Source organism: Capsicum annuum, chromosome 7, assembly GCF_002878395.1.
Source record: "Capsicum annuum cultivar UCD-10X-F1 chromosome 7, UCD10Xv1.1, whole genome shotgun sequence".
NCBI classification, from domain to species: Eukaryota; Viridiplantae; Streptophyta; class Magnoliopsida; order Solanales; family Solanaceae; genus Capsicum; species Capsicum annuum.
In genome coordinates this window covers 226,210,888-226,237,204 of record NC_061117.1, presented here as the reverse complement: position 1 = coordinate 226,237,204, position 26,317 = coordinate 226,210,888, and the positions used below count along the sequence as shown (strand labels likewise).

Below are 26,317 nucleotides of genomic sequence, written 5' to 3'. Positions count from 1 at the left end.
TCTTCCTAATCACATCAGGCCCTCATATATGAAGTGTCAGTTAAGTAGCAATATATGATTGTGGTTGCACGTGAACTTTGTAAGAATAATTCAGGCCCTCAGTATGTTATCTACTTTAAAAAGTAGTGAAATGAGATTTTGTATTAGTACGTACATAAATATATATACTCCTTACATATATATTCGACCATATAAGTCTAAAATCTTTGATTCGCTTTCTTAAAGGTGATCGTCGTATTTAAAAAGTTTAAGTTATTATTAGAGAGAATACATTTTTAATTATAGTGTATGCTATATCTCAATAATCACCTAATTCATAAGAATAACTTTGAAGGCAGATGATCTTGAATTTTTATGTCTCACTCGTCACATGATTTAAACAGTTTCTTCTTTGACGACTACAATTTTCTCTACTTTTTACTAATTAAATATTTTGAATTATTACTTACATTGAATTGTAATATTTTTCATATAAGTAATAAGTTTTGAAATACGTAACCACGAGGGTTGGTGTGGTGATTCAGCACCTCACTCCTTAAGCAAGAGGTTGGGGGTTTGATCCCCATCTTTGATGAATGAAAAAAACTTTGTGACCAATTCCCTACCGCTTAATGCACTGACCGTAGAAACAGAGGATTAGTCTCACGACTGCCGGCTGTGGGATACCTTGGGAAACAAAAAGAAAAAGTTTTGAAATACGTCACTTTGTCTTAAGAAGCTTGAAGAATCATCTATGCCAAATTCATTTTGACGTTTGTACTTCAATCCTCATCAAATAAATTGAGACAACGAGAGTAGTACAAATTAAAAGAGAGGGTAGTTGTGTTTCTAAGATGTCGCTGTTTTCAACATAATTTAATTCATGAAAATTAAACTTCAACCACAAATAAAAATATGAAGAAACAATAATTTTATTGATAAACGATGTGGGTACAAATCTGTTCCTCCCTTGATTCTTCTCTATTGATTTTCTTCATAATTCGAGAGTTGTCAGTAGCGTATTTCTCGAACATAGGATTTGATATGAATTTTTCCGTAATTCGAGGGCCATTAGTGGCGTATTTTCTCGAATGTAGGAATATTTGAATTTGATCTCCATGAAAGGAGGTTTGGATTTTTCTGTAATTCGAGGGTCGTTAGTGGAGTATTTCTCGAATGTAATAATATTTGAATTTGATCTCCATGAAAGGAGGTTTTGTGGATCTACTTGATTATCAAGAAGAAAGGATTTTGATCTATAAATATCCCCGGAATGTATTGAGACTTTGAAGATCGTTGATCTCTTTGTGAATATTCCGTGAATTTGTGGGATAGTGGAATTGCTTCTTTAAAGGATATTTGCTCCCTTGCGTAATTTAGGGTTTAGGTGGAGTAACTGAATTAGAGTAAAGTAGCCCTCAAAAACTTTAATCAAAATTGAACTCCTTTTATAAAATTCACAAAATTTCAATGTCATCCCAAAACATGATTAAAGTTAAATAGTACATATTATGTGGTGATATCCAAGTTTGATGCCTACAAATGACGAGAGAACAAAAGAAGAATATTACAAAGTCCCAAATAGTAAGGTCAGAAAAAAAAAAAAAACTTTTACTCAATAGTGTACATAATGTTGACCAGTTACTTTACAACCTTTGTTCTAATTAAGTAACCTATATATATGTGTGTGTGATTTGATCAATCAGAGGTATTGTGTAAAGTTGGTGCCATCCCTCTCTGCTATCTTCAACTACAAGCCATTTTACCTTTTTTCATTGGCTTCTCAACTTGACCCTCCTTCACTATTTATTACCATATTTCTGTGGCGTATATTTATCCAGCTGAATCACTTCAACGCGTGTATTCACATAGTAATCCAGCGGAGCAAATATATACCATAGAAATACGGTAATAAATAGTCGAGGGGGGTCATAGGACCCCAGCAAAATTCAGACGTGTTACAACAAATTTCACAAAAGTTTAGGTATAGTTTGAACCTTTTTCCCTTTAAGCTATACTAGTTTAGGTGTACGGACCTCGCACGTGTACCTCACTTTATTGTGTTCAAATGTTACACTAAATAGGATATTTGTTTAAATAATAAAGATGAATATAATAATTAAATTCAATATCTTTTGGAGAATTTATTTAATTAAACCTAATCTTTACCAAAAAAATTTCTCAAAGTCGATTGACATTCATTTACCACATGTAAACTGCAACAATACAATAAAATGATAGAAACATCAAAACAATATAATTAAATCTAACCTTTACACAAAAAAATTCTCAAAGCCGCCCGACATTCATCTACCACCTGTAAACTATAACAAATAATACGACAACAAAGATATCAAAATAATGCAACTAAACTTTACCTTTACATGAAAAAAATCTCAAAATAAAGATATAAAAACGATACAATTAAACCTAACCTTTATCTAAACAAATCCTCAAAGCCGCCCGACTTTCATCTATCACTTGTAAAGTACAACAAAATAATACAATAGCGATTATAGCTTCAGTTTTGATGAAAATAATTTTTGTCTGAGCAAAAATTTTGACACAAGAGAATGACCTGAATGAAAATAAAGAAGATATATATATACACACGTAGAATTTATTATGTTGACAGAAATAGTGAAGAAGTTGAGAGTTAGAAAATTAAGCATTCTTCAATCTAGACATGCAACCGAATCAAGTTAAATGAGCATCAACCATATTTTTACAACAAGTAAAGCAGTTTTTTCTCTAATTTAACGTGCATTTCAATATTTATAGAAATATTTACTTAATAAAATCCTATTTTATGAGTATTTTTCTATCCTGATTTAGGAGTATTTTTCTAATTGATCACTACAAAAGAAAATATTAATTGATTTTCTTTTCATATATTTTAGAAGTCTCGTATATTTTAGGAGTCTAGTTAATATAATAAAAATAATTACATAATTAAAACTTTTTTATACTAACCATGTATATAACATAAAACCTATTTTGTTTGTGTTGTTTTCACTTAGGCACCAAATAAGTGAAACAATAATCTAAAAACTTTTATAAGTAAAAAGAAAGTCATTATTTTGGAGTTTGAATTTAACAATTGAAATTCTCCATGATAATTGTCTTGGAATTTCAATCGTGGAAATTCAGACTTCATTATATTGGTTACTTTTCAAAACATGGCTGAAGTGGCTATTTTGTGAATTTTATCCTTGACTCTAAACAACCCATATTTCGAGCCCAAAATTCTCCTTAGGCCCACCCCTAAGTCAAAACTGTTCCAAATTTTGATAAAAGAGCCCACTCCACATTTATTTATTGATCTCTATAACAAATAATGAGTTTATTGACATATTTTAGAGATGCACATTATAATTTCAATTGTTGTAAATGTCTATATTGGTTTTATTTGTTAAACGAAAATACTTGCTAAATTCTGAATACCATATTGATTAAATAAAGCAAGAATTTGAAATGAAATTATTACTTTCATTGTTCCAAAAAGATAAAAATATTAGCATTAGAGAGAGTTGAGCGGTGTGCACACTTTTATTGTGCTAGAATTGACATGATTGTAGCATTTTGTTGATCAGGGCTCGACCTTTGAAGCGCTTGTTGGTGGCCAATCTTTAAAGAACTTAAACAAAGAGGCTTAAGTGATTGATTTCAATTTGATAATATTTTTCTTTTCATTGGTGTGTTTTTGGCTTTCAGCTGTTTTCCTTGTTCCGCCTTCATATTAGGATAGTTGCCTTCGAACTTTGCTTGGTCTTCTTAATTCTAACAAAAAGACATGACCGGAGAGAGTGCTGACAACAATTGAAAAGAAGGGGTTCATGTTGTGTTTGCTCCTTTCTTAGTCAATGAGGCATGATTGCCAAAAAGCTCCTCTGGAAAATCCCACACATACCTTTTCTTGGTAGTCGTAATTGATCTCGATCCACTATATTGGAGTGATTTGAGAAAAATTATTAGACACATATTCTATCCTTTTCACAATACCTATAAACAAAGTACTTTGATTTCGACCAGCTCTTTGTTGCAGTAGCTTCAACGCACCCCTTGGTGGAAAACAACTCTCTTCTTCAAGCTAAAGTTTCAATTGTTACCTTTATTTTGATAAGATTAGGCGCTTGCAACTTGCTCACTATCTATTTCTACTAAATGAACTTCACTTTTGGCTTGATTAAAATTTTTAATCTAAAGTAATTTATTTTTCATCTATTCTAAACTTGACGAACAAAGTTATCCCAATATTCATTATTAATGAGAGGTGACTGATATAATGTGAAATTAATTGAGTTACACGCATATGTCGGAACAACTAAACCCCTTTACTATTAAGGAAAACTTTATTGAATTAATTTAGATGTAATCAAGCAAAGGAAGCAAGACACGTGTCCAATTATTTTTTTCATCACTTTCTTTAATAAAAATCCAATTATATATATATATATATAATATTATCTATAAATACTTTAATAAACTCACAAACCCAAAAACCAAATTTAGCTCTCCAATATTTTTTTTCTCCGGCGAACCACAACCGTACTCTGACGAGAATGGCGTCATCATCGAGCAGCGGCTTAACATTCAAGCTCCATCCATTGGTAATACTCAACGTATCGGATCACTATACACGTGTCAAATCTCAATCTCAACCTCCTACGTGTCACTCATCCAACGGTGCTGATTCGCCTACCGTACCGCCTAGGGTTTTCGGTTGTGTAATCGGTGTACAGAGTGGACGTACTGTTGAGATCTTCAATAGCTTTGAGCTTTTATATGATCCCGCTACTCAATCTCTCGACCGCGCTTTCCTTGAGAAGAAGCAGGAGCTCTGTGAGTTTTTTTTTCCTTTTTAAATAATTGTTAAAGTTATAGAGAATTGTTGATTTGAGTTTGAAGAGGTGAGTTTTTATGTATTTGAATGATATATGAGCTTGAATGGAGTAGGTAAAAAGTGTTTTGAGCATCATGAGGTCTCACGTTCAAATTTGAGCTGAGACAAAATTGCTAGGTGGATAGAGTTACGTGGTGCCTGTTGCTGGTGTAGCTGGAAGTATATCATGGAATTAGTCTAGTCTTGATGGACAGAGTTAGGTGGTATCTGTACTGGTGCAAGGTGGTAGGTATCCCTTGACGGAAAGAGTTAGGTGGTACTTGTTGTTGGTGGGAGGTGACCGGTATCCCGTGGAATTAGTCTAGCCTTCATTGACATAGTCACATGGTACCTGTTGTTGGTGGAATGTGGTAGGTACTCAGTGGAATTAGTCTATGGTGCATGCGAGCTGGCTCAGACATCACAGTTATCGAAAAGACCATATAAATAATCCGCTATCCATATTGTGACTCAATTTTTTTTTGAGATTGAAATTTATACCCTTTTATGAGTTTATCTTGCATACATTGTCAATGTAATTTATTTTTTTTATATATCACTGTAGTAGTTTGACCTTGGGCTGCAAATTGGTTTGGTTTTGAAGGTTATCGGTTATCGGTTTGTAGGCATGCTAAATCATTAAGATATCGATTAATCGGTTATTTATCATTATCGGTTTGTGATAACGATCCTAATCAAGGTGACTAAAATCAATATCGACAATGTGGAATTAAACAACACAAATTGAAGATAGAGGGATAGATTAGAAAGAGGGATGAGGATAGAAGAAAGAAAGACCTAAATGAATACACAATTAGACCAAGGAAGAAGAGAACTCAATCAAATGTACGAGAAACCAAATTGAATGCACAATATGATAACTCGATGACCGATCAAGCGAAGAAGATAACACAAGCAATTCAGGAATCCACCCTAATCACTCGATCTAAGATAGCAATCAGAATTGAACCCAATCACTACCCTAACCTAGAGTAACCAAATATCAAGTTTATTCAAGGCAATTCAATCATATAAAAATCTAAGTATGAAAATGGCTAAGAAAACTATTCATAGTTATTGCTTTTATAAAAATAGTTTATTACAAAAATAGCCCGAAAGTGACTATTTAACAAATAACCCACAAGGGCCCTTCTTGATTGCCTAAATGACATCTTGATTGCTCATGACCTTGTGTATTTGTTGTTTCATGGCTTCCTACGGGCTCCAAGCTATCATCCATATATGGAAATCCCTCCTAATGTGATCCAAGCTAATTATGCTCGTATCAGTTCGGTTATCGGATTAACCGTTAAGATTACAATGAAAATTTTCCTTTATTGAAAATCATTTATGGGGAATGTGATAAAACAGAATCTAATTAGCAAGTTCCAGTTTAGAATAAGTATTAACAATACAATGCACATGATGTTAGGAAGATTAATTGCAAGTAGAAAATAACAAGCATAACTTTTGATACAAAAATAACCTCCTGATTTTGCATTATTTGCTCAACCTGAGTAGTAAAACATAATGAACTTACTGGATTTACCGTTAGCTATTATCGGGTTATTGGTTAACCCATTAATAAAAAACCCTAAACCGTTACAAAACCGATAACCCGATAAAAATAAAATCGAAACCGTTAAACCAATAGCATTTATTTTGGTTGGGTTTGAACGGACCTAGTTTAACCTGTTGAAAAGGGTTAGTTGGGCTTGTTTTGCCTAGGTGGTACCTACTCATGCTTAAGATAGACAATTGCCAAGTTATGGTTAAAACTGACAATTGCCAAGTTATAGTTAAAACTGACAATTGCCTGTAGCTGGTTTTTGATAACTTGATAGTTATAATTTTATTTGCAGTTGAGTTTGTATGTCATAGAACTAATGTTGGGAATTTTGTACAGATAAGAAGGTTTTCCCTAACTTTTATGTGCTAGGATGGTATTCATCGGGAAGTGATGCAGAAGAATCGGATATGCAGATTCACAAAGCTGTGAGTTCTTATCATCTCCAGAAATTTGACCTCTTTTTCTTTCAAACTCATTTCACTTTCTGTTCTTTCCTCTTATAATTAAGAGGATAAAGATAGAACCTAAGATAACTCGTATTGCAACTTTTTCCAAGTGCGAAAGAGAGGATGGTTGTCTGAGAAAAGGGAGGAGATGACTATGAATTCTATAGGATGATGCTATTCAGGAAGTTAATAATGTTAATTAGTAAAAATTGTGTATCTCAAGAAAAAAAATGGCTGCATTTTTATTTCACTTGTGGTAGGTAGAGTGAAGCAAACGTTGTAAATAGGAGGTGAGAATTGGTACCATAACAAGCATGTGTTACATAAGCACTTATATATTAAAAGATTATCGAGTCATATTATCCGTCTGTTCTTGTGCAAATGGCTTTACTATCACAGTGAAGAAGAAGTGCTGGCGTTTGTGTCATAAACTTTGGATGATCTAGTACGGGAATACTATCATAAGAGGATCAGTTTATACGAGATCAGCATTATACCCTCCATGGGGAATGTTTTGATCATATATCTTTGAACATTAAAATTATACATTTTTTTATTTTGCTTGTGAATTTTATACTCTTAGTACCTTTATTTGTGTTCTTTTTGGGTAACTATATCCACCATAAAATCAACTAAGTTTAAGGTGTTATAAACAGCAGGGTGAAGGTTACACTAGGCAAGGAAGAATAATTAGGATAATTAGAATTTTGGGGACTTGACTGAAGAGTTCTGTCAGCTGATTTGATCCTTGTTTGTTAGCCAAAGTAGAATTGTTAGAATGCAAAAAGTTTCAAGTTGTGAGCTGGTGTGAATTACTCCATCAAAACCCCAAAGCCGCAGTTATTTGGCCTTAGGAACGGCTTCATGCCAAGTTGATAACCCTGCCTTGGCCTTGACAACTGAGGCAGACTGCTTGTCTTCTGATGGTATGTCAAAAGAGCTAGATGTTACGACGTACGCTTCTTGTCTAAAAGATATTTCTTTCAAGTCTTATTTGCTCTCTGAAAATTCCCATGTTTCAACTGAAATACTTCTCGATCATTGACGTTTACCTGTTATTGTGGGATAGCTTCCTTTCCTGTTGAAATACAAAGACCTCCACAAAATTAAATAGTACATTATTGTACCATTTCAGCCAGAAAAAGAAAAAGCTGACTGTTCAATATTGGGGTGGTAGATATTGAAGTTCTTCCCTCATTTATGCTTGCTGCCATAAAAGAGAAAGGAAAAATGTTGTTGATGTTTCATGGTCTCAATCATTATTTAGTGGAGTAGGCTATTGTACATCTCCTTTTGTTTGTGGGGTTAGTTTCTTTTTTTTTTGCGGGGTGGTGGGGGTGGGGATGGGATATGCCAGCCAAGGCCCATGATTCAAGTATTAGTTTCATTTTTGGGGTGTGAGGATGGGATATGCCAGTGAAGGCCCGTGCTTCAAGCATTACTTTATTTGGAGATGATTAATTTGCTAATCTTTCTAATGGATCTTATTTCTTCCTTATTGTCCATCAACAGTAAGAATATTTTGTATTTGGCGATAATTAACCTTGTTATACATTCCTTTGTATCAGTTGATGGATATCAATGAAAGTCCTGTGTACTTGCTTCTCAATCCTTCCATCAATCATGCACAGAAGGACCTTCCACTTACTATCTATGAAAGCGGTGCGTATATAGTCAATATGAACCTTGCTCTATGGCGAATATCTGAAATCAATGTGGGAACTTTTATTGGCAGAAATTGTCTTCTTGTCCCTGTTAGAATGAAATGTATTCATTGACATCATTTAGCTGCAGCCCTTTACTTTTGTCACCTTAAAGTTCTTAACAAGATTGTACAGTGGGTTCTTGTGCTGGAACACTATGTTTTTGTGAAATAAGATCTTTGGTGCCTAATGTTTTTGTTTTGAAACTCTGTGTTGGTATCAAGAGTTGCATGTCATTGATGGCGTCCCACAGCTTATTTTTGTCCAAGCCAGTTACCAGATAGAGGTACATTCTTATCAATTTTTGTTGTCTTGTCAACTAGTTCTTGGGAGCACCTTAATCAAATTCTTTTTGTTTTTCAAATATCTTATTGCTTGCTAGACTGTTGAAGCTGAACGGATTTCTGTGGATCATGTTGCTCATCTTAAACCATCCGATGGAGGTTCTGCTGCAACTCAGTGTGAGCACTGTTAACTTCTATTATTTTGCAATTCCAAGCTTGCAAGTTGCAACAGTGCTGATCAAACCTAGAGTCATCTGCTATTTTATTTTCTTCACTTTGCCCAACAATGCCAGAGCTTGTATAGGACTTACATGATTTGTTTTTACAGTGGCTGCCCACCTCACTGGCATACATAGTGCCATAAAGATGCTGAATAGCAGAATCAAAGTGCTACATCACTATCTGCTTGCAATGCAAAAAGGTATCTAGAATCTGTTAGGACTTGAAGTTACGTTTAAATTGATTGCGAAGGAAGTGCTTTAACAGGGTGATTTGCCTAAACCTGATTAAATTTTATAATATTATACATCCTGAATAAATGTTAAGTTTTCCCTAGATGGACCCGTGAGTTCAGGTGCTTGATAATCTTAGAAACTGTGTGAGTGAAGGGGATTGCCTTTTCCTCAAATTTTAGCCTCTTTGACTCCCAAAAAATAAAATTTGAGCCTCATGAGTTTCTTCAATTATCTACATGAAATAGGAGATTCATAGGGCAGTTTGTCCCAAGGATTTTAATGTTGTAGTTGCTGTGGGTGCAGGTGATATCCCTTGTGATAATTCACTTTTGAGGCAGGTCTCTAGTCTCTTAAGAAGATTACCAGCTATTGAGTCGGAGAAATTTAAAGATGATTTCTTGATGGTGAGTGCATTTTGAGCTTATTCATTAGAGTTGCAGATGCATACATGTGTGTGTTCTGTCTGTCTGGGTGTATCTTCACTAGAGTTCACTAGGTTTCTTCTTACTGGCTCCCTGATATGCTTGAAGATCATTAAATGATGGCTACTATAGTTCGAGTATTGACTGCAAATTGCTCATTAGAGGTCTTATATTTGTTGCAGTGTACCTAAGATGACTCTCTTTTTCTATTCTATCGTTATAATTTGTTCTTTCTTTTGGTGCAGGAGTATAATGACACATTATTAGTTAGTTATCTCGCCATGTTCACCAACTGCTCTAGGTATGATGTTTGAGGCTTTTGTGATTTCTTCTTTTTAATTTGATCGTCATGAACCATGATAAGTTCTTTTGTGACTAGTATTACCACAAATTTTGTAGTGCATGCACTAGGTCATCTCCGACTTAAGCTCAGTCATGAGCCAAATCGTAAAGAATCTAACTTTTTCTTGTTTGGTGATTGCAGTACAATGAACGAGCTCGTTGACAAATTCAACACTGCATATGACAGGCATAGTAGGAGGGGCGGACGAACTGCTTTTATTTGAAAGTTGGAAGTATTGCCAGGATTGGTTTCTTGTTCTTACTGAATTTCCTATGCAGCAAGTAGCTACATCTTTTGAGAGTTTAGGAATCCACATGTGGGGAATATAGGAATGGAAGTAGTAAACTTTGTTCTTTCTTTTGCCGTAGTGTTAGTTTCCCGATATGTTATTTTACCTGCGATTCTTGTGGACACAATTATGGACAGGTCAGAAAATGGTAGAGGTTTTTGGCTTAGATATCAGAGTGTGGCTTTATATTATTTTGTCAAACGAGAACTCCATTTTAAAAGGGTAAAAAAAAATGGATGATATTTTGCTATGTGCCTTAGTTTTGATCTTTGTATATTGTTCCATTGTCAAATTGTTTTCGTTTTTTCCTTAATTTGTGTGTTTAGTCCAACACTGGTTGAAAGAATTTGAAAACTCTGTGTTTCTGTATTTTATTTTCTTTTTTCCCCTTCGATTACACAATGTACAACAACATACTGTCTGGGAGGGTAAAGTATACGCGGATCATGCCACTACCTCTACCTCAAATGTAGTAGAGAGCTTGTTTTCGATAGACCTCCTACCTCAAATGAAATAAAGAGCCTGTTTTCGATAGGTCTCGACTCAGGACTTCGATTACACAATGTAAGAAAAAAAGGAGGCAGAGTAGGAACTCAAGTATTAGTTATCAAAAAAAAAAAAAAACTCACTCAAGTATTAACGCAAAATGAAGTCACACACTATAATTTTTCTCATATTGGGAGTTGTAAAATTGTGATGGATCATTAGTTAATTTAACAAAGAAGATTGTTGTAAGTTATAGAAATTGTACTACTAATTGATTTTACAAAGATTTCTCTTTGTTATAAGTTGATAGAAGTTGTACTAATTGATTTAACAAAGATTTGAGAAGTAAAATTTTAGTCAATTTTAAATTACTACTAATGGAGTAAATTTTAAGAGTTCTTTTTACATATTATTACAAATAATTTTAAGTAAATGATACGTAATTATTTTAGTAAAAAAGTTGTACTAAATGACAATTTTGATTCTCTAATAAAACACGCACGAGTTTTACTACTATCTTCCTTTAAACCCCCCCCAATCACGGCGGCGGCGCGTGTACTCTCCTAAACTATCCAACTTTTCTACTCCGTCACTTACTTAGTCAGCTTCAGCTCATAGATTCCTACAGCTCCACCGTTTTTACTATGAATTTCGCTGACGGTGAATTCGAACTGAAGGAGATTCAGAAGCTGGAAGGACACACCGATAGGGTTTGGAGTGTCGCTTGGAAACCGGCTACCGGTATCAACGGTGTTCCAGCTGTATTCGCTTCCTGCTCCGGCGATAAAACTGTTCGAATTTGGGAACAGGATTCCACCGGTTCTTTTCACTGCCAGGTTTATTACTTGTCACATTTTTTTTACAGAAGTCAATTTGACTAAACTGAAGTAGATTAATTTAATATTTAAAATTTAGATGTTCGAAAAATATTAAAAAAATAGTTATAAGTTGCAATCATTCTCATATTAATATGATGAATTTTCGATCTATTTGATTGTCCTGTTTTGCTTTACGAAAGACAATTTGACTTAACTTTTAAACTAAACTGAAGTAGATTGATTTAATATTTAAAACTTAAATGTTCGAAAACTATAAAAAAATGTTTTAAGTGAAAATACATCTTAAAATGTTGGTTAAAATTGATGTAGTTGGACTCTTGAGAAGTGAAATGTGACAAGTGAAAATGAACGGAGGAGGAAGTAATAAGCAAAATTGAAACGTGTGCTAAAATCTGAATTTTCGATCAATGCACTATTTTTAGTATGTATTGTGAAGGATTAATTGGACGGAGGAGGGAGTAATAAGCAAAATTGAAGCTTTTGTTATAATTTGAATTTTCGATCCATGCACTATTTTTAATATGTATTGTGAAAGATTAATTGGACGGAGGAGGGAGTAATAAGCAAAATTGAAGCTTTTGCTAAAATTTGAATTTTCGATCAATGCACTATTTTTAATATGTATGGTGAAAGATTAATCCAAGTGTTTGATAATCTTTGGCTGAAAGAATTTTGTGTACTACAATCAGCTGGATATCGTAAAGAGCTGCAAATTGAATCCAATTCTTTTTCTCTAATAATCAATATTCCCTCTATTTTAATAGGAAGTGTAGGAAATTTTTGAATCTTATGGTATTAAACATGCCATGTGCAAAATTGAAATTTAAGAGTTGCCACAAAAAAAGTAAAGAGGCATTCTTTTTGAAATGGACTAAAACGGGAAGTGTACGTCTAACAAATTGAAACGGAGGGAGTAATCTGCCTTCTTGTGCTCGCATCTCCATACTAAACAGATTTAGAAATTTTGCCGCAAGTGATTGAAGAGCTGTTGCGTCGGATCAACATTGGGATTAAAATAAACTGCAGAAGCAACTAAGTCAACACATAATTTCTGTGGACGACGGAGGGAAAGGAAAAGCAAAAAGTTTTATGCTTTCGTGCTCTACATCCGTGAAGCACTTCACTCGCCCAAGAAGACACATAAAATTATTAGCTTTGTGGCGTTGAAGGGAAGAGGCTCTCTAGAACTTGTTAATAACTTATTTACTATGAAGTATCAGTCCTGTCTAAGAAAAATAAAATTTTTGAAGTATTAGAAATTAATTCTTCACATGGAAAGAAGAAGTTAATGCACTTGAATTGTTATTGACAAATTAAGGAGTTACTTGTGAGAGTATCAGCTTCAAATCTGTTGTGTTGGATGCTGCGTTAGTTCTTTGATCTTGATTCTGAGATTTGGTAAAGTTTTTATTTTATTATTAACATATGATAGTTAATTAAATTTAAAGGAAAGCGCACTTGGGTAGTGGCGGAGCCAGGAATTTGGCGAAGGGCATGCAATTTTTCTTCTCAGTTAGTTGTGTTAAGGGTGTGCGAAGTTAAATATTTACCTGTAATAGCTAACATTTAACCTCTATATACCACATAATTTTCCAACGAAGGGTGTGCACCGGACCACCCTTCACCTAAGGTGGTTCCGCCCATGCTGACATGGGGTTGTGCAGCCATAAAGCAAGCTGCACACTCTTTTCCGTTTTCCTGTTCTCTTCTTCCTCTGGCATCCTTTCCATGCTCAAGAAATAAAGTGACCTTCATCCTCTAGCTATAATGGCTATTCAACTTATAAGAATAAAACGAGCTGTAGTAACTATTTGAAGGAAATTTTGCAGGCTGTTTTGGATGAAACACATACACGGACTGTCAGATCATGTGCGTGGTCACCAACGGGCAAATTTTTGGCAACAGCTAGCTTTGATGCCACAACTGCTGTTTGGGAAAATGTTGGGGTTGACTTTGAGTGTGTCTCCACTTTGGAGGTACAGTTTCTCTATCATATTAATTTCATTTCATATTCATTCTCCCAGCTGGGTTTTACTGGGTATGTTGTTGTTGTTGTATTCATTCCCTCAGCTCTAACAACACCCTTCGCAAAGTTGGCAAAACTAATATCTTTTGTCCATTAATAACTTGTGCATGAACTATTCTCAAAAGAAAAAATAATAATAACTTATGCGTGAATTTGTTACCTGTGGAGTTGTGCTTAAATGGAATCATTTAATTTGTCTGATATTGCTTTGTGATCCTAATTTATATTAACTTCTAAATTTGGCTTTTTTCATTTTCTTTAATGGGCAATAAATCTACTAAACTCTTGTCTGCGTTCTCGTTTTTCTTATGCGGATAATGTTTAGGGTCATGACAATGAAGTGAAAAGCGTTTCTTGGAATAAAGAAGGCTCATTGCTCGCTACGTGTGGACGAGATAAGTCAGTTTGGATATGGGAAGTGTTGCCTGGAAATGAGTTTGACTGTGTTTCGGTGTTACAAGGACACACACAAGATGTTAAGATGGTTCAATGGAATCCATCTATGGATGCTTTGTTCTCATGTAGTTATGATAACACCATTAAGGTATATTTAAGGTTCAACGTTTCATCCCCCCAACCCCCATCTCTCACTGTTTTTGATTAGAGAGATTCTAGAATTCTTTTCATACCCCTATTACATGTAAGGTATATAATTGGTTGTCAATTTGTTTTTCTTTCATATGTAAGTTATAATATCTAATCTCTAGTGGTGCTTGAAACTGCAGGTTTGGGTAGAGGATGGCGATAGTGATGATTGGCATTGTATTCAAACGTTGGGTGAATCGAATAGGTAATAGTCATTGTCGGGCAAAACAGAATCTTAAATTTATTGCAGCAGAGACAAAAAACACTAGATTTTTTTCCAGCTGCGCAAATCTTAGTAAGTACTGTTCCCTAGCACCTCTGTATTTGCTGGAGGTGGTAAGTACCCTGTGATTATTCGAGGTGTGCCAAGTCGGCTCAGACCACTGTTGTAAAAACCGTTGAATCTTAAATTTATTGTATTTACTTGAGGAGAAAAAAATAGAACGGTTAACCTATGTCATCGATGCGGTGATTATATTCTTAGTGTAGTAAGGCTTAACTTTTATGTACTTATATGTAGATTAACCATATTTTATTGAAATGAGGTGACTTTAAGAGTGTATAACGTGTTGCTAATTCAATTTAGGTTATTAGTGCTCCCTCTGTCTGAATTGACAAGTTTTGAGAATGAGAACTTTCTAGTGATTATTTGCAGAATATGTGGGATCATAGGTATTAAATGTTTTAGGAATAAACAGAAGGGAAAGGACTTCGTCAAAAAAAATAAGGGAATAGTGTTATTCGGAAATGAAAATTTTAGATTACATCCAGAAGTTGTTTTCAAAAAGATTTTGGTTAATCAAGAAAGATTAAAGGTGGAAGATATGGATGAGTTACGGCATATGTTATATCTCCATGTTTATGATTGTAAGTGCTAGACTTAGGTTGATGAATCTGTATATGTGAAACACTTCAACATTTTGATAATTAGGCAACAACATGTCAACTACAACATACCCAATGTAATTTCACAAGTGAGGTCTAGAGAGAGTGGGTGGTACGCAGACCTTACCCTACCCTTGCAGGGTAGAGACATTATTTCTGAAAGGCCCTGGATTGTTAATTAGGCAAAAGGAAATAAAGTTCTACTATTAGAGGATATGAAATAACAGATTGGGCAGCCTTGTTAAAGTGAGATTTTAAAGAAGTAAAAAAAATTAGAACTTTGTCAAAGTGAGAATTATGGAATAGTGGCATGCATGTAAACAGGAGTGTCGATGGTGCGAGAGATATGATCCCATATATGGTCCCATATAAATAAAATGATTTAGGCATTTAAAAGTTCCGCTCTTAAATTTGTGCTGTCTTGACTGCTCTTTTGACTGGATATGCATATTTCCTCATTGGCCTTTGGCCTAAAATATCAGCATGTGGCCTATAACAAGCAGTATGAGTGGTTTAGGGTACAGACGTACGACTTAGTAGCTTTGCTTAAGATGTTTTGAAAGCTGATGTCACTACATGGTTGAACTTTCAGTGGACATTCATCCACTGTCTGGTCTCTCTCCTTCGATGCTAGAGGAGGCAAAATGGTTTCTTGCGGGTATGCTTTTCTTTCTGCTGAATTCATTTTAAAATATATGCTCTGAAGTATCTGGTGTATCTTGAATAGGGTAGTTGTTACAGTCACTACTTTAAATAGAGTTGACATTGAATTTTGTAACTTGCAGTGACGACCTTACCATTAAGATATGGAGTGACATTGACAAATCGCAGGATTGGCATAAAAATGCACCTTGGTAAGTGTGATATTATCTTCCCTTTTCTATGCATACTATCCTGTATGATTGATTCATCCATAAGGGATGGAGTGGCATCGACATAATGCAGGATTGGTATCGAAATGCACCTTGTGAACTAAGGGCCATTCGTCCATGATTTGATTTGAAATCAGGTTAAGTTGGAGTTCAAATTTTGTTTGGACATGCAATTTGGATCTCAAAAGTTTGTACCTTTTTTTTTTAATAAAAATGATAACCCCACAATTTGTGAAAATTATCAAAACTTTCGACATTTGTAAAATCTTCCCAAATGAGCAAATCATAGTTCATAAACAGAGTATTGGAATATATCCTAAGGCGTCGCATTGATAAATCATATATCTTAGTGTTCCTTTTATAAATAAGTAAATGCTTGCAATTACAAATGTTAAAATACACATAATTTTACAAAGACCCACAGGTCCAATAAATCAACAATAGTAGTAACTAGCTATGCTTTAATATAGTTCTCCCATATGGCATAAACAATCCTTCACATCGAGCATGAGCCTTTGTTTTGCAAAATTTAAAATTATGAGTCTTTTTTGCAAAATATAAACTTATGGGTCAAGTTTTAAAATTGAAATCACAAACTTGAACTGAAATCCTACTTATAGGAGAATTTAGGATTTGAAATCATGAGTTGAAATTGAAGTTGAAGTTTTATTCAAATATCATAAACAAACGCTGATATCAAATCGAAATTTCAAATTTAGCTCCAAATTGTGCATGGCCAAACGCCTACTAGTCAAGTGTGCAAGATATTAAAGCTTTATAGCTCTTGTTTGACAATTCGTGTATGATCTCTACAATTTAATGACTTTTAGTGTCCTGTAGTTTGTTGGTGTTTATAGTTTAGAAGTATTTGCTTTTATATCCTGAACGGAAAAGTTAAAGATATCTTCCGTATAGAGTACTAGCGGGGTGCTTTAATGAGCATACTTGTTTATCGCCGGGCGATTAGTTAAGCAACAACATGCTCAGTTTTATACGGTTCAGCCTATACTTAGACATGTAGATTGCAGTAAATCCCTTTTGTGTAAATATTAAATAATGTCAATTTGTTTCCAAAAGAAAGGGTATGTATCATTTGAACATCAGCTAATGCATATGCATTCAGATGGACAATGATTTTTGTTCACCTAAGACAACATTTATTGGTTTGTTTTAAGTTTTTCCTCACGCCAAGAATGGTCCTCATTCGGTTGGTGAACCATGTTCGATGTAATTGTTCTTGTTGAAGTGTGTGACCATCTCATCTAAAAGTTTAAGCTGTTGGAGAGAGCATGCTTTTTATTTACTAAATTATGTCCTTAATACGGGGGCCTGATTCTTTTTCCATAATTATGTCCGTAATACGATGACCTGTTAGAGAGAGCATGTTTTTATGGCCAAGAGTGTGGAAATTCACTCTTTTTTTTAAAAAATAATGGGTCGCTAAGACTTGAACACCATATTAAAGTATATGACCATCTCTTCTAAAAGTTTAAGCTGTTATAGAGAGGATACTTTTATTCACTTATTAATTATATTTTCAACAGTTCTCAGTAATTACTATATTGGCCAACTCCTGATTAACAACCATCTTCTTTTTATGCTTGTCAGGAAACATGTCTGCACCCTATCTGGATATCATGACAGGACAATTTTCTCAATTCATTGGTCAAGGTAGCTACTCCTATCTGTTTTCTTAACACCTCATGGTAATGTATACTTTTCCTTTCTGAAACATACCGTCCTTCGACAGGGTTTTTCTTTTGTCTTTTTTCTCAAAAATAGTATTGTGGTGTTGTTTGGAAGGGGGATCAGCAAAATCTGTTACGTCTTTTTTCCATAATGAAGATTTCATAGCTTGTTGTGTTGTCTGTCTAGATTTTTTTTTGATCTCTTTTATCAGGTCTTGTATGCATGTAATTACCTCAATTGCCTCGGGGACCTTTGTAAACATTGTATTAATTTTTCAGTAATGAAGGCTTTTAGTTTTGATAATTCTTGTCTTTTCTTCCCTGTCATCCTACAGACTAACGTACTTGATATGCTAAAATGTCAGGGAAGGAATAATTGCCAGTGGAGCAGCTGATAATGCTATATGTTTATTTGTTGAGAATAATGACAATGAGGTATTTAAAACCCTTTGTTATTCCAGAAATGATATCTACTGGTGCCGGAGTCGAGGTTTTCATTAAGGGGTGTCAGAATGTGTAGTAAACCTGGGAAGAAGCCACGGGAAGTCAATACAAGTATATATACATAAAAAGAATTTACCTAGCTACACTGTAATTTTCCAACACTTCCTTGGCATACCAATTTTACTGTGCTTGCCTCATCCAAATAAGGCTGCGTATAGTAGACTCTTGTGGTCCGGCCCTTCCCGTGAACCTAAGCAGGAGCGTTGAGTGCACCAGTTTGCCCTGCCTTATCCAAATAAAAATAAAAATAAAAATTTACTGTGACTGATGGCAGGTTGATGGACCTACATATAAACTACTACTGAAGAAGGAGAAGGCTCATGAAATGGATGTAAATTGTGTGCAATGGAACTCTGGGGTAAGTCAATGGAATTGGATTTTTTGACATTTACTTGTTCATCTGACGTTGCTTTAATTCTGTACCAATATGTCACTGTGTGTCAGAGCTGACAATTTGTGCCGTCTACCTCAAATTTGTTAGGCATTGCAATGATTCTTGTGAGGTTTTTCAAGGGGACGAAATGTTTGTCTTCGGTTGTGTTCTCAAATATTCAGTCTTTTTACCCTTTTATGCAGAGGCTAAAAGGGTGCATTTATTGTGTATTTGAGAGTTTCATATGCATATCCCTCACCGTATGAAAACAAGTTTCTCTTTGGTGAAATAAATGCTGCAGTATGTTTACGTTCTTCTGTAAAAATCATGCAGGATAGGAGGCTTCTTGCTTCGGCCAGTGATGATGGGACTGTGAAGATATGGGAGTTGGTTCGTCTCTCTGGACAGAAGCTGTAGTAAACATATCTTCATAGCGGATATTAGAAAAACCAATGTACATCATTTTCTGATGTAGAAAATGTAATTCACAATAATTTAAGCCTTTATGAAGTTTTGGATGGCTATCAGAAAATGTAATTCATATCAGAACTGAGTGTGGTTCTCATCTTTTTATCCAATAACAGTTTTGTCTATCGTAAACAACCTCTCTACTTCTGCTGTAGAGGTAAGGTCTGCATATACTCTTCCCTCCGCGGACCCACTTTGTTGGGTTACATTGAGTATATAGTTCTTGCAGTTATTTTGAGATATGGATTCTGGCTTTGATATATACGAGGCTGTTGTCTACTTGTTAGTGGATGACCATCTTTTCGGGTTTTAGACCTACAACAGTTTGGCTGAATTACAGATGTACTCTCTGCAAGTCTTCAGTTAGTGCTGGCATGGGCGCATGCCGCTGGGTATACTCCTAAAGATGGTGGAGGTTGACTAGAATGGTTACATCATGCTGCTGGTGTTGGTAACAATCGATTTCTTGTTAGTGGCAGTGGATAGATGTTTTCCATGGTAGAAACTAGCAAAGAATTAATCGGCATAACCAAAAGTTCATCATTAACATTGTGAAAAAGATGATGTCAAACATTAAATTTGAGAACCATAAAGAATGTGTGGGAGTATGAGACGGGTGCAGATGGCTTGAGCTTTAGGAGAGTTGGTTCCTTCTTCCATAACCAGAGCTCGGAAAAGGAAGAGATAAGAGGGCCGATGGAGAATGTGGTCAACAAAAACCTAAAGAGGATATTGGGACAGGTAAATAGTTATAGGTGTTTGTGTTTCACATATTGCTAGTGTGTCCAACTAGTAATGCAAATTTAAAAGTTTAATGTTAGAAGACAGATTCTTTTGTAATGCAAATTAAAAAGTTTAATGTTGAAGATAAGATTCTGTAGTTATTAGCTTTGACATAATGGGAGGTTTCTTTAGGGAGGGAAGGATAAGGCTAGTAAAGCCTTTGTTTAAGGCCCCAAAAATCTTGAGGACTCAAAAATTTTAATAATAAACTCTGTAATTTCAACTCACTTGAAATAATAATGAAAATTGTGAACTATATTTTAAAAAATTATTTGAATAATAATAATAATAATGAAAAAAAAAGTTCTCATTTTACCAGAAATATTTTAAAACTTTAAACTAAATAACTCAAACTTTATATTAATAAATAAAGTTTTAATAACAATATCCAAAGCTATGCATTGCAAACAAATGACTAACATCTTATTAACCAGAACTAATCTTTACTTTTATTAATAAGCATATTAATATGTGAAGTTAAAGATTATGTGAAATATTAAATTCTAATAGGTTCATTACAGGTAGACGAGACGAATGCATTCATTTTCTCTCATGGAGAAAAATTAAGTAGCTCTTCAGTTTTCAAGTTGAGATTGGAGTTTGGATTGGAGAATTTATCGAGCGGTGTGATCTGTTAAATAAACTACTTATTAGCAAATTGAATAAGTAATAAATTTTTTTTTTTAACACTTAAACCCTATACCTCATCATTTTATTCCAAACCCTAAATTAGCACTTTAACCCATTGCTTTCTCTCTCCCTCTACTGGAAGAGTACCGTGCTCTGTGTGAGATAATCTCTCAGAAAATGAAAACATACAGGCTATCATTTCTTGAGGTGGACGCCGAGTTTTACAAAGTTAATGTCTGTGATAGGACGGGCCCTATATTATTGATTAAATCATTGTAGCAATTTGCATAAAAATGAATTTAGCATTATATTATACCGTAACACTAATTGTTTATGTTTGCACAAGAGCTTATCCAAAATAAACAAGAAAAAAAAAATGAAATACCCAAATCCTTCGTTAATAACAAATTCCTAAACAGTAAAAGGTATAAAAGGCTGGATTGTCTGAGACCAAGATTATTGGAAGCGCATACAAGTAGAAATGTACAATGCTTTCCCTAACCCTTTCTTTTATTTTTATACTAGTATACGTACCCACGCGATGCGCGGATCACATCAAAGAAAGAAAAGTCAACAACACCTTTATCATGTACCATCACTAGCAGCATAATTATTTTACTTCATATTTCATTATCAACATAATTGTTTTATTTCATATTTCATTATTAATAGGGTTGATTTACACCCCATACAATTTATTGAAATGTCATAATTTCAAGCCCCACAATTAATCTATATTCAAATTCCATAGGTACTATGTTTTGTATCCAACACAAATAAATGCAAAACTATCTTGTAGATACTGCTTCTCAAGTCAAATCTCAACTTTTTTTAATCCAAAAAAAAATTAATTGGTGAAAGATATAAAATTTCGAAACATCTTTCTTATAGAATATGATCTAAAACAGTTGCGTGTCGAATAAAGGAAACTCATTTATTGACGATAAAAGTTTAATCAAAACAAAGGTTATAGTAGTGACGACTATACTACTAAAGCCAACAATAAGAAAAGTAACACACAATAACTAATAAGGAAATTACAATGAAAAAAAATAGTAAGCAAAGATGAAAATCATATAAACTATATAGATGTAAGATGTAACTTAAGTAGTAATTCAAGTAAATATAGGGCTTAATATTTCACATGAAATAACATTATCAAATCTTCAAAAATTGCCAAAACCAACCATAGAAGAAAAAATAGATGCAAACAAATTGTATCATAAATAAAATTAGAAATACAGAAATAATAGTACTATAATGATTTAAAAATGTTCCGACATAATAGTAGTGCCTCATGATTTTAATTGTACATTCAGTCCTATCAATCAAAATTATTTGGCCTATTGTTACTCCAAGGATCATTCGACCAAGAAGATATTTAACTCTAACCCCAATCGGTTGCTTGGAGTTCTTGTACTTCATGTACTTCTAAGCTATTGCAATCTTGTTGATGCAGCTTCACTATTTTTTGAGTTCCAACCCAAAAACTCAACTTTTTCCATCCATTTTAGAATTCCTCAAAACTATTAAGACATATAGAAGATGTAATTCTTTTAATACGGGCATATAATTTGATTGAACACCCACAAGAATATAGAGGAAGGTGGTAAAAAGGCACAATCTTGAAGGTGTTGGTGAAGTATAGTGGCAAAGTGCAGAGATGGTGCTAGCAATATCTGATTCAATAATTTTTGTGTCGCTGATTGGGGTCTTTTCCACTCTAGGGGATACATAGAAAGCAACAATTACTTCTTTAGGATGTTCAACACAATACTGCATATGCTTCTTAAGCTTAGGAATACACGTAAGAGAGTACTTCCATTAGATGAATAATAGAAAATTCTGCCTTCTGCCTTTACATACTATTATAATAATTTTTTAATATTTAATTACCTTAATTCCTTGTTCGGGTTACTTGGGGGAATTGTTACAACTTTTTATCCCCATATTTTGCACCAAAATCATCCTTAAGATGATTTTTGTTACATGGTTGACTGATCTACAACCACATAGTAAGATGTAAATTGAATGATAACGATAGCATAAGCAAGTCTATTAATCAACAACTATGCAAAATTGGTATACATGTAAGAGTGAAAGAGAGTAGCATAACAAACAATTTTCCAGTAGCGCGCAGATTCCTGATAGTAATTATGTAATTAAAAAGGGCAGCCTAGTGTACTAAAGCTCCCGCGATGAGCAGGGGTACAGGGAATGGCCCATCACAAGGGTGTACTTGTACGCAACCTTACATTGCATTTCTGCTAGACGATGCTTTCAAAGCTTGAACTCATTACCTCCTGATCACATGGCAACAAATTTACCATATACTCCAAGGTCCCCTTTAAATAGTAGCTACATAATTCTTTATATCAAACAGTCATCTATGATGCTCTTCACTTGATGGTTAATTCAAAATTACCATACCACAGTAAAGGAAGAAGCTAAGGTCATGTATCTTGAAAGATAAAACATTCTCTTAAACATGCATCTATTCTTTCTTTTCAAAAAAATGCTCTCCCTTTGATAAGAGTTCGTATGAAATAACTAATCTGAATAATTATGATCGTAAATTTATGAAGGTGCCTTTAATGCAATATAAGTAACTAAAAACAATTAATAGTACATCTATTAAAAAATAGAACTGTGATTTCAATTCTCAGGGGTACGAAGAGTTGTAGAAGAGAACTAAATAGATAAAGACACAAGACGATATGGAAAATTAAATGATCTTGACCATATTATAAATTACTTCCATGAGCTATTTTCATCATCAAGCACAGAAAACTTGAATACGATTTTCCGTCATTCTTTTCCACTGATTCATATGAAGTAGAAAGTTTTCTAAATTTTCATTTTTCCTTAGATCTTTAGTAGTTTGTTAGAAAACACATGTATGCAATCTTACAACTGGGTTTTCAAGTATTTGCAATAATTAAAATTTTCAAAATAAACAATATATTAAGTAAATAATTTATAGAAGGAAACGATCTACAATACTATAACTTATATGAACCACATGCGCAATAACATTATCATAAAAATAAACATAGATGATAAGAAATCAAAATATTCCAAGGTAATGAATTAAATATTTTTGATAATAAAAAATGGCAAAAGGTCGGATCATGAAGGACAAACCTATTTGAATAGAAAACCCAAACCAATTAGTTGGTATAATGTGAGAGCTGATTTCCAAGATTAAAGTACAAAATTCTATATACATCAAGATGAATACAACAACTATGGTAGTTAATATGAATAGTCCGACAATAAATATTAAAAATTTCAAAAATTAGCAACAACTCTACAACAAAGAGTGATGCATTTTCTATGTCTCTTCAAGGGTAATAGATAAAAAGGGCAGTCCGGTGAGCTAAAGTTTCCGTTATGCTCAGGGTCCCACCACAAGGGTATATTATATGCATCATTAAGCAACACTTATCTGCTTCTTCCTCCACATGTAAAATATAATAGTGTTTTCATGTCTATTGCTATATATTAACTTCAACAGACAAAATAAGATAGAAAGAACCTACTTCCAGCTGTATTAAAATACTTGATTTTTAATGAAAGTTTTCCTTAAAAAAAAAATAAAATCAAATTGTAGATTTCTCCCTCAATTAGTGACATGCTACTCAAGAACCCTCAAAATTTAAGAGAATAACTTGATAAATTTACATCAAATACTAAAATTTGATGCAAAAAGAGCAGCATAAAACCATGTAAACTCGATAGTCAACAAAGTAATAACACATAACAGAGTACAAACTAAATATATTTGAGAGAGGAAATAAGTAGTTTCTTCCTTACTTCTCTTTATAGTATCACATATTCAATGTATTTGTGAAGATCTCCTCCATTAATGTGTTTTATTATCTGCATAATATATAAATTAGAGTAACTCCAACGATTAAGGCAATGACTGCTTTGCTAAAATCAAGTTTATTAGACAACAAAAAGGCAAAAAGATTACAGAGTCAGTGTTGTCCATGACCCTTAACTATATCTTGTACCTAAAGAGTTATACAATATTTAAATTTAAAGGTGTTTTTTAAGTGATTGATGCAACAAAGAATATGCTATTACCTGGTAACTGCAGAGGAATCCACATCTTTTCACTTCTGGTTAGTGCAAACATAAGTGTTTTCCATGTGTTTTGCCTTTTTCCGACACTAATTGCATCCGGTATTTGACTGACCGCTTGTTGTCTAAGATTAACAAATTGCATCCAGTATTTGATCACCTGTTGTCTATGATTAACAATTCATCAGTTGCGACAATACAACAAGTATAACCATCCTATCAAATAGTAAATTTTAAAAGAAAAATTAGTTTGATTGTGTATATAAATTTGAATAGAACTCATTAACCAACAACAAACATTGTAATACAGGGAGAAAGAAGATGAAGTCTTTTGTTTGAAATACAGCAGAGGGGAAGAAGAAAACAGTCACAAAATACGGCAGAAAAAACTAACTGACTTCCCTACCAAATAAGTCATTCTCCTGAACACCAACCTGATTTATCAATTGCTTTAATGGTCTGAAATTGAAGAGATTACATGAAAAAAGAAGAGAAGACGTTCAGTAACAGTAGTTCGTAGAGTTAAATTGGAGTATTTTTACAGACAACAAAGTTGGTCATAAGATATAATCCTTCCTTTTTAATATCTGATTATTTGAAATGTTTCCTAACTGAATTTGCGATAGAAGTTTGTATCTAATCTACCTAAAAATAACACCTATCAATTCATTAAGAGATGAAAAAGCAAAAGAATCTACAAACAGTTAAAAATTCTTGCAGTACCTTTTTATTCTGTATAATGAATAACATGGCCTAAATAATATCAGGATTGTGACGATCCTTTACTTTCCATCTACGAATTACAAATACTTGTAAGTTTCATCGCATATTTTGAATTGTGATTTTGCTGATGAAGCCTGAATTGAATTTCTTTTTAGAAGATGCAAGTGTTTGAAGAATGTTGAAAAAGATTACATAGTTGGAAGTGTTTTACCGTAAATAAGTAGTTATACAGAAGTAAAACAGGTTTTGGAGGTGATGAGATATAATAGGGAAAGTTTCAATTAGGGATAAGATGGAAGAGCAGTTGTGTACTAACAGATTTGTTAAACTGTTGAGTATAGGTTTTGAGATATATTTTTTTAAAAAAATAAATGAAAGAAAAAAGTTGTATTTTTTAATTTTTAAAAAAGTAACCATAAATTGAGGGAAATTTGCATATGCTAATATGGTGTCATTTTTTTAAAAATTTGAATTTAAGATAAAAATGTGAATATGCAACTTATGAGCAAGCCATGACAGTTTTTTTAATTAGAAATACTTTAAAAATTAAAATTAATATGTCATAACTAACATAACTAAATTCTTATCCTAATATAACAAATGGCTAATTAATAAGAAGACACGTGGCTGAATAGGGAGGCTGCATCCTTTGTTATTAATAATATATAGAAATACTAATCCGACAAATGGCTAATTAATAAGTAGACATGTGGCTGAATGGGGAGGCTGCATCCTTTGTTATTAATTGTTATTAATAATATATAGAAATAGATATAGATAGATTCTGCTGTTACGAACTCGCAGCAGAAACTTCAGGACAACCAGTAATTGTGTCCATGCCCAATTTGCCATCATGATAGTTAGTTTCTCTTTGGCCGTACATATTAAATCTGATCAAATTTGTTATCTTTTCCGTCAGCGATTCAATTTGTTGTTTAGAAGATGAATATTGTCATTTTCAGGCCTTGAATATCAGGAAGCAGTCAGAGAGTA

General features: G+C 33.6%; 2 protein-coding genes and 1 long non-coding RNA gene across 4 annotated transcripts; 2 read left to right on the top strand and 1 right to left on the bottom strand.

The window, feature by feature from the left end:
• The first annotated feature begins 4,381 nt into the window (after positions 1-4,381).
• Positions 4,382-10,623, top strand: LOC107878913 (COP9 signalosome complex subunit 6a). Its single transcript, XM_016726088.2, has 9 exons — positions 4,382-4,821; positions 6,768-6,856; positions 8,446-8,539; positions 8,805-8,866; positions 8,963-9,041; positions 9,193-9,285; positions 9,623-9,723; positions 9,987-10,042; positions 10,226-10,623. The coding sequence occupies exons 1-9, from the start codon at positions 4,542-4,544 to the stop codon at positions 10,305-10,307; spliced, it is 936 nt and encodes a 311-aa protein (XP_016581574.1). The 5' UTR covers positions 4,382-4,541; the 3' UTR covers positions 10,308-10,623.
• Positions 10,624-11,005: 382 nt separating this feature from the next.
• Positions 11,006-19,222, top strand: LOC107878914 (protein CIA1). Of its 2 annotated transcripts, XM_016726089.2 has the most exons (10): positions 11,006-11,695; positions 13,528-13,674; positions 14,050-14,268; positions 14,450-14,514; positions 15,787-15,852; positions 15,980-16,048; positions 17,675-17,737; positions 18,120-18,189; positions 18,533-18,616; positions 18,965-19,222. In XM_016726089.2, exons 1-10 carry the CDS (start codon positions 11,504-11,506, stop codon positions 19,046-19,048), a joined length of 1,059 nt encoding a protein of 352 aa, XP_016581575.1. In that variant the 5' UTR covers positions 11,006-11,503; the 3' UTR covers positions 19,049-19,222. The 2 variants fall into 2 exon arrangements, with proteins under 2 accessions (XP_016581575.1, XP_047249363.1); XM_047393407.1 differs by lacking the exon at positions 15,787-15,852 and having other exon boundaries at positions 11,340-11,695.
• A 2,569-nt stretch (positions 19,223-21,791) lies between these two features.
• Positions 21,792-25,627, bottom strand: LOC107877450. Its single transcript, XR_007042608.1, has 3 exons — positions 25,325-25,627; positions 24,605-24,768; positions 21,792-24,394 (listed from the first exon to the last, which is right to left on the bottom strand). It is a non-coding gene; the product is annotated as an uncharacterized LOC107877450 (long non-coding RNA).
• Positions 25,628-26,317: the final 690 nt, after the last annotated feature.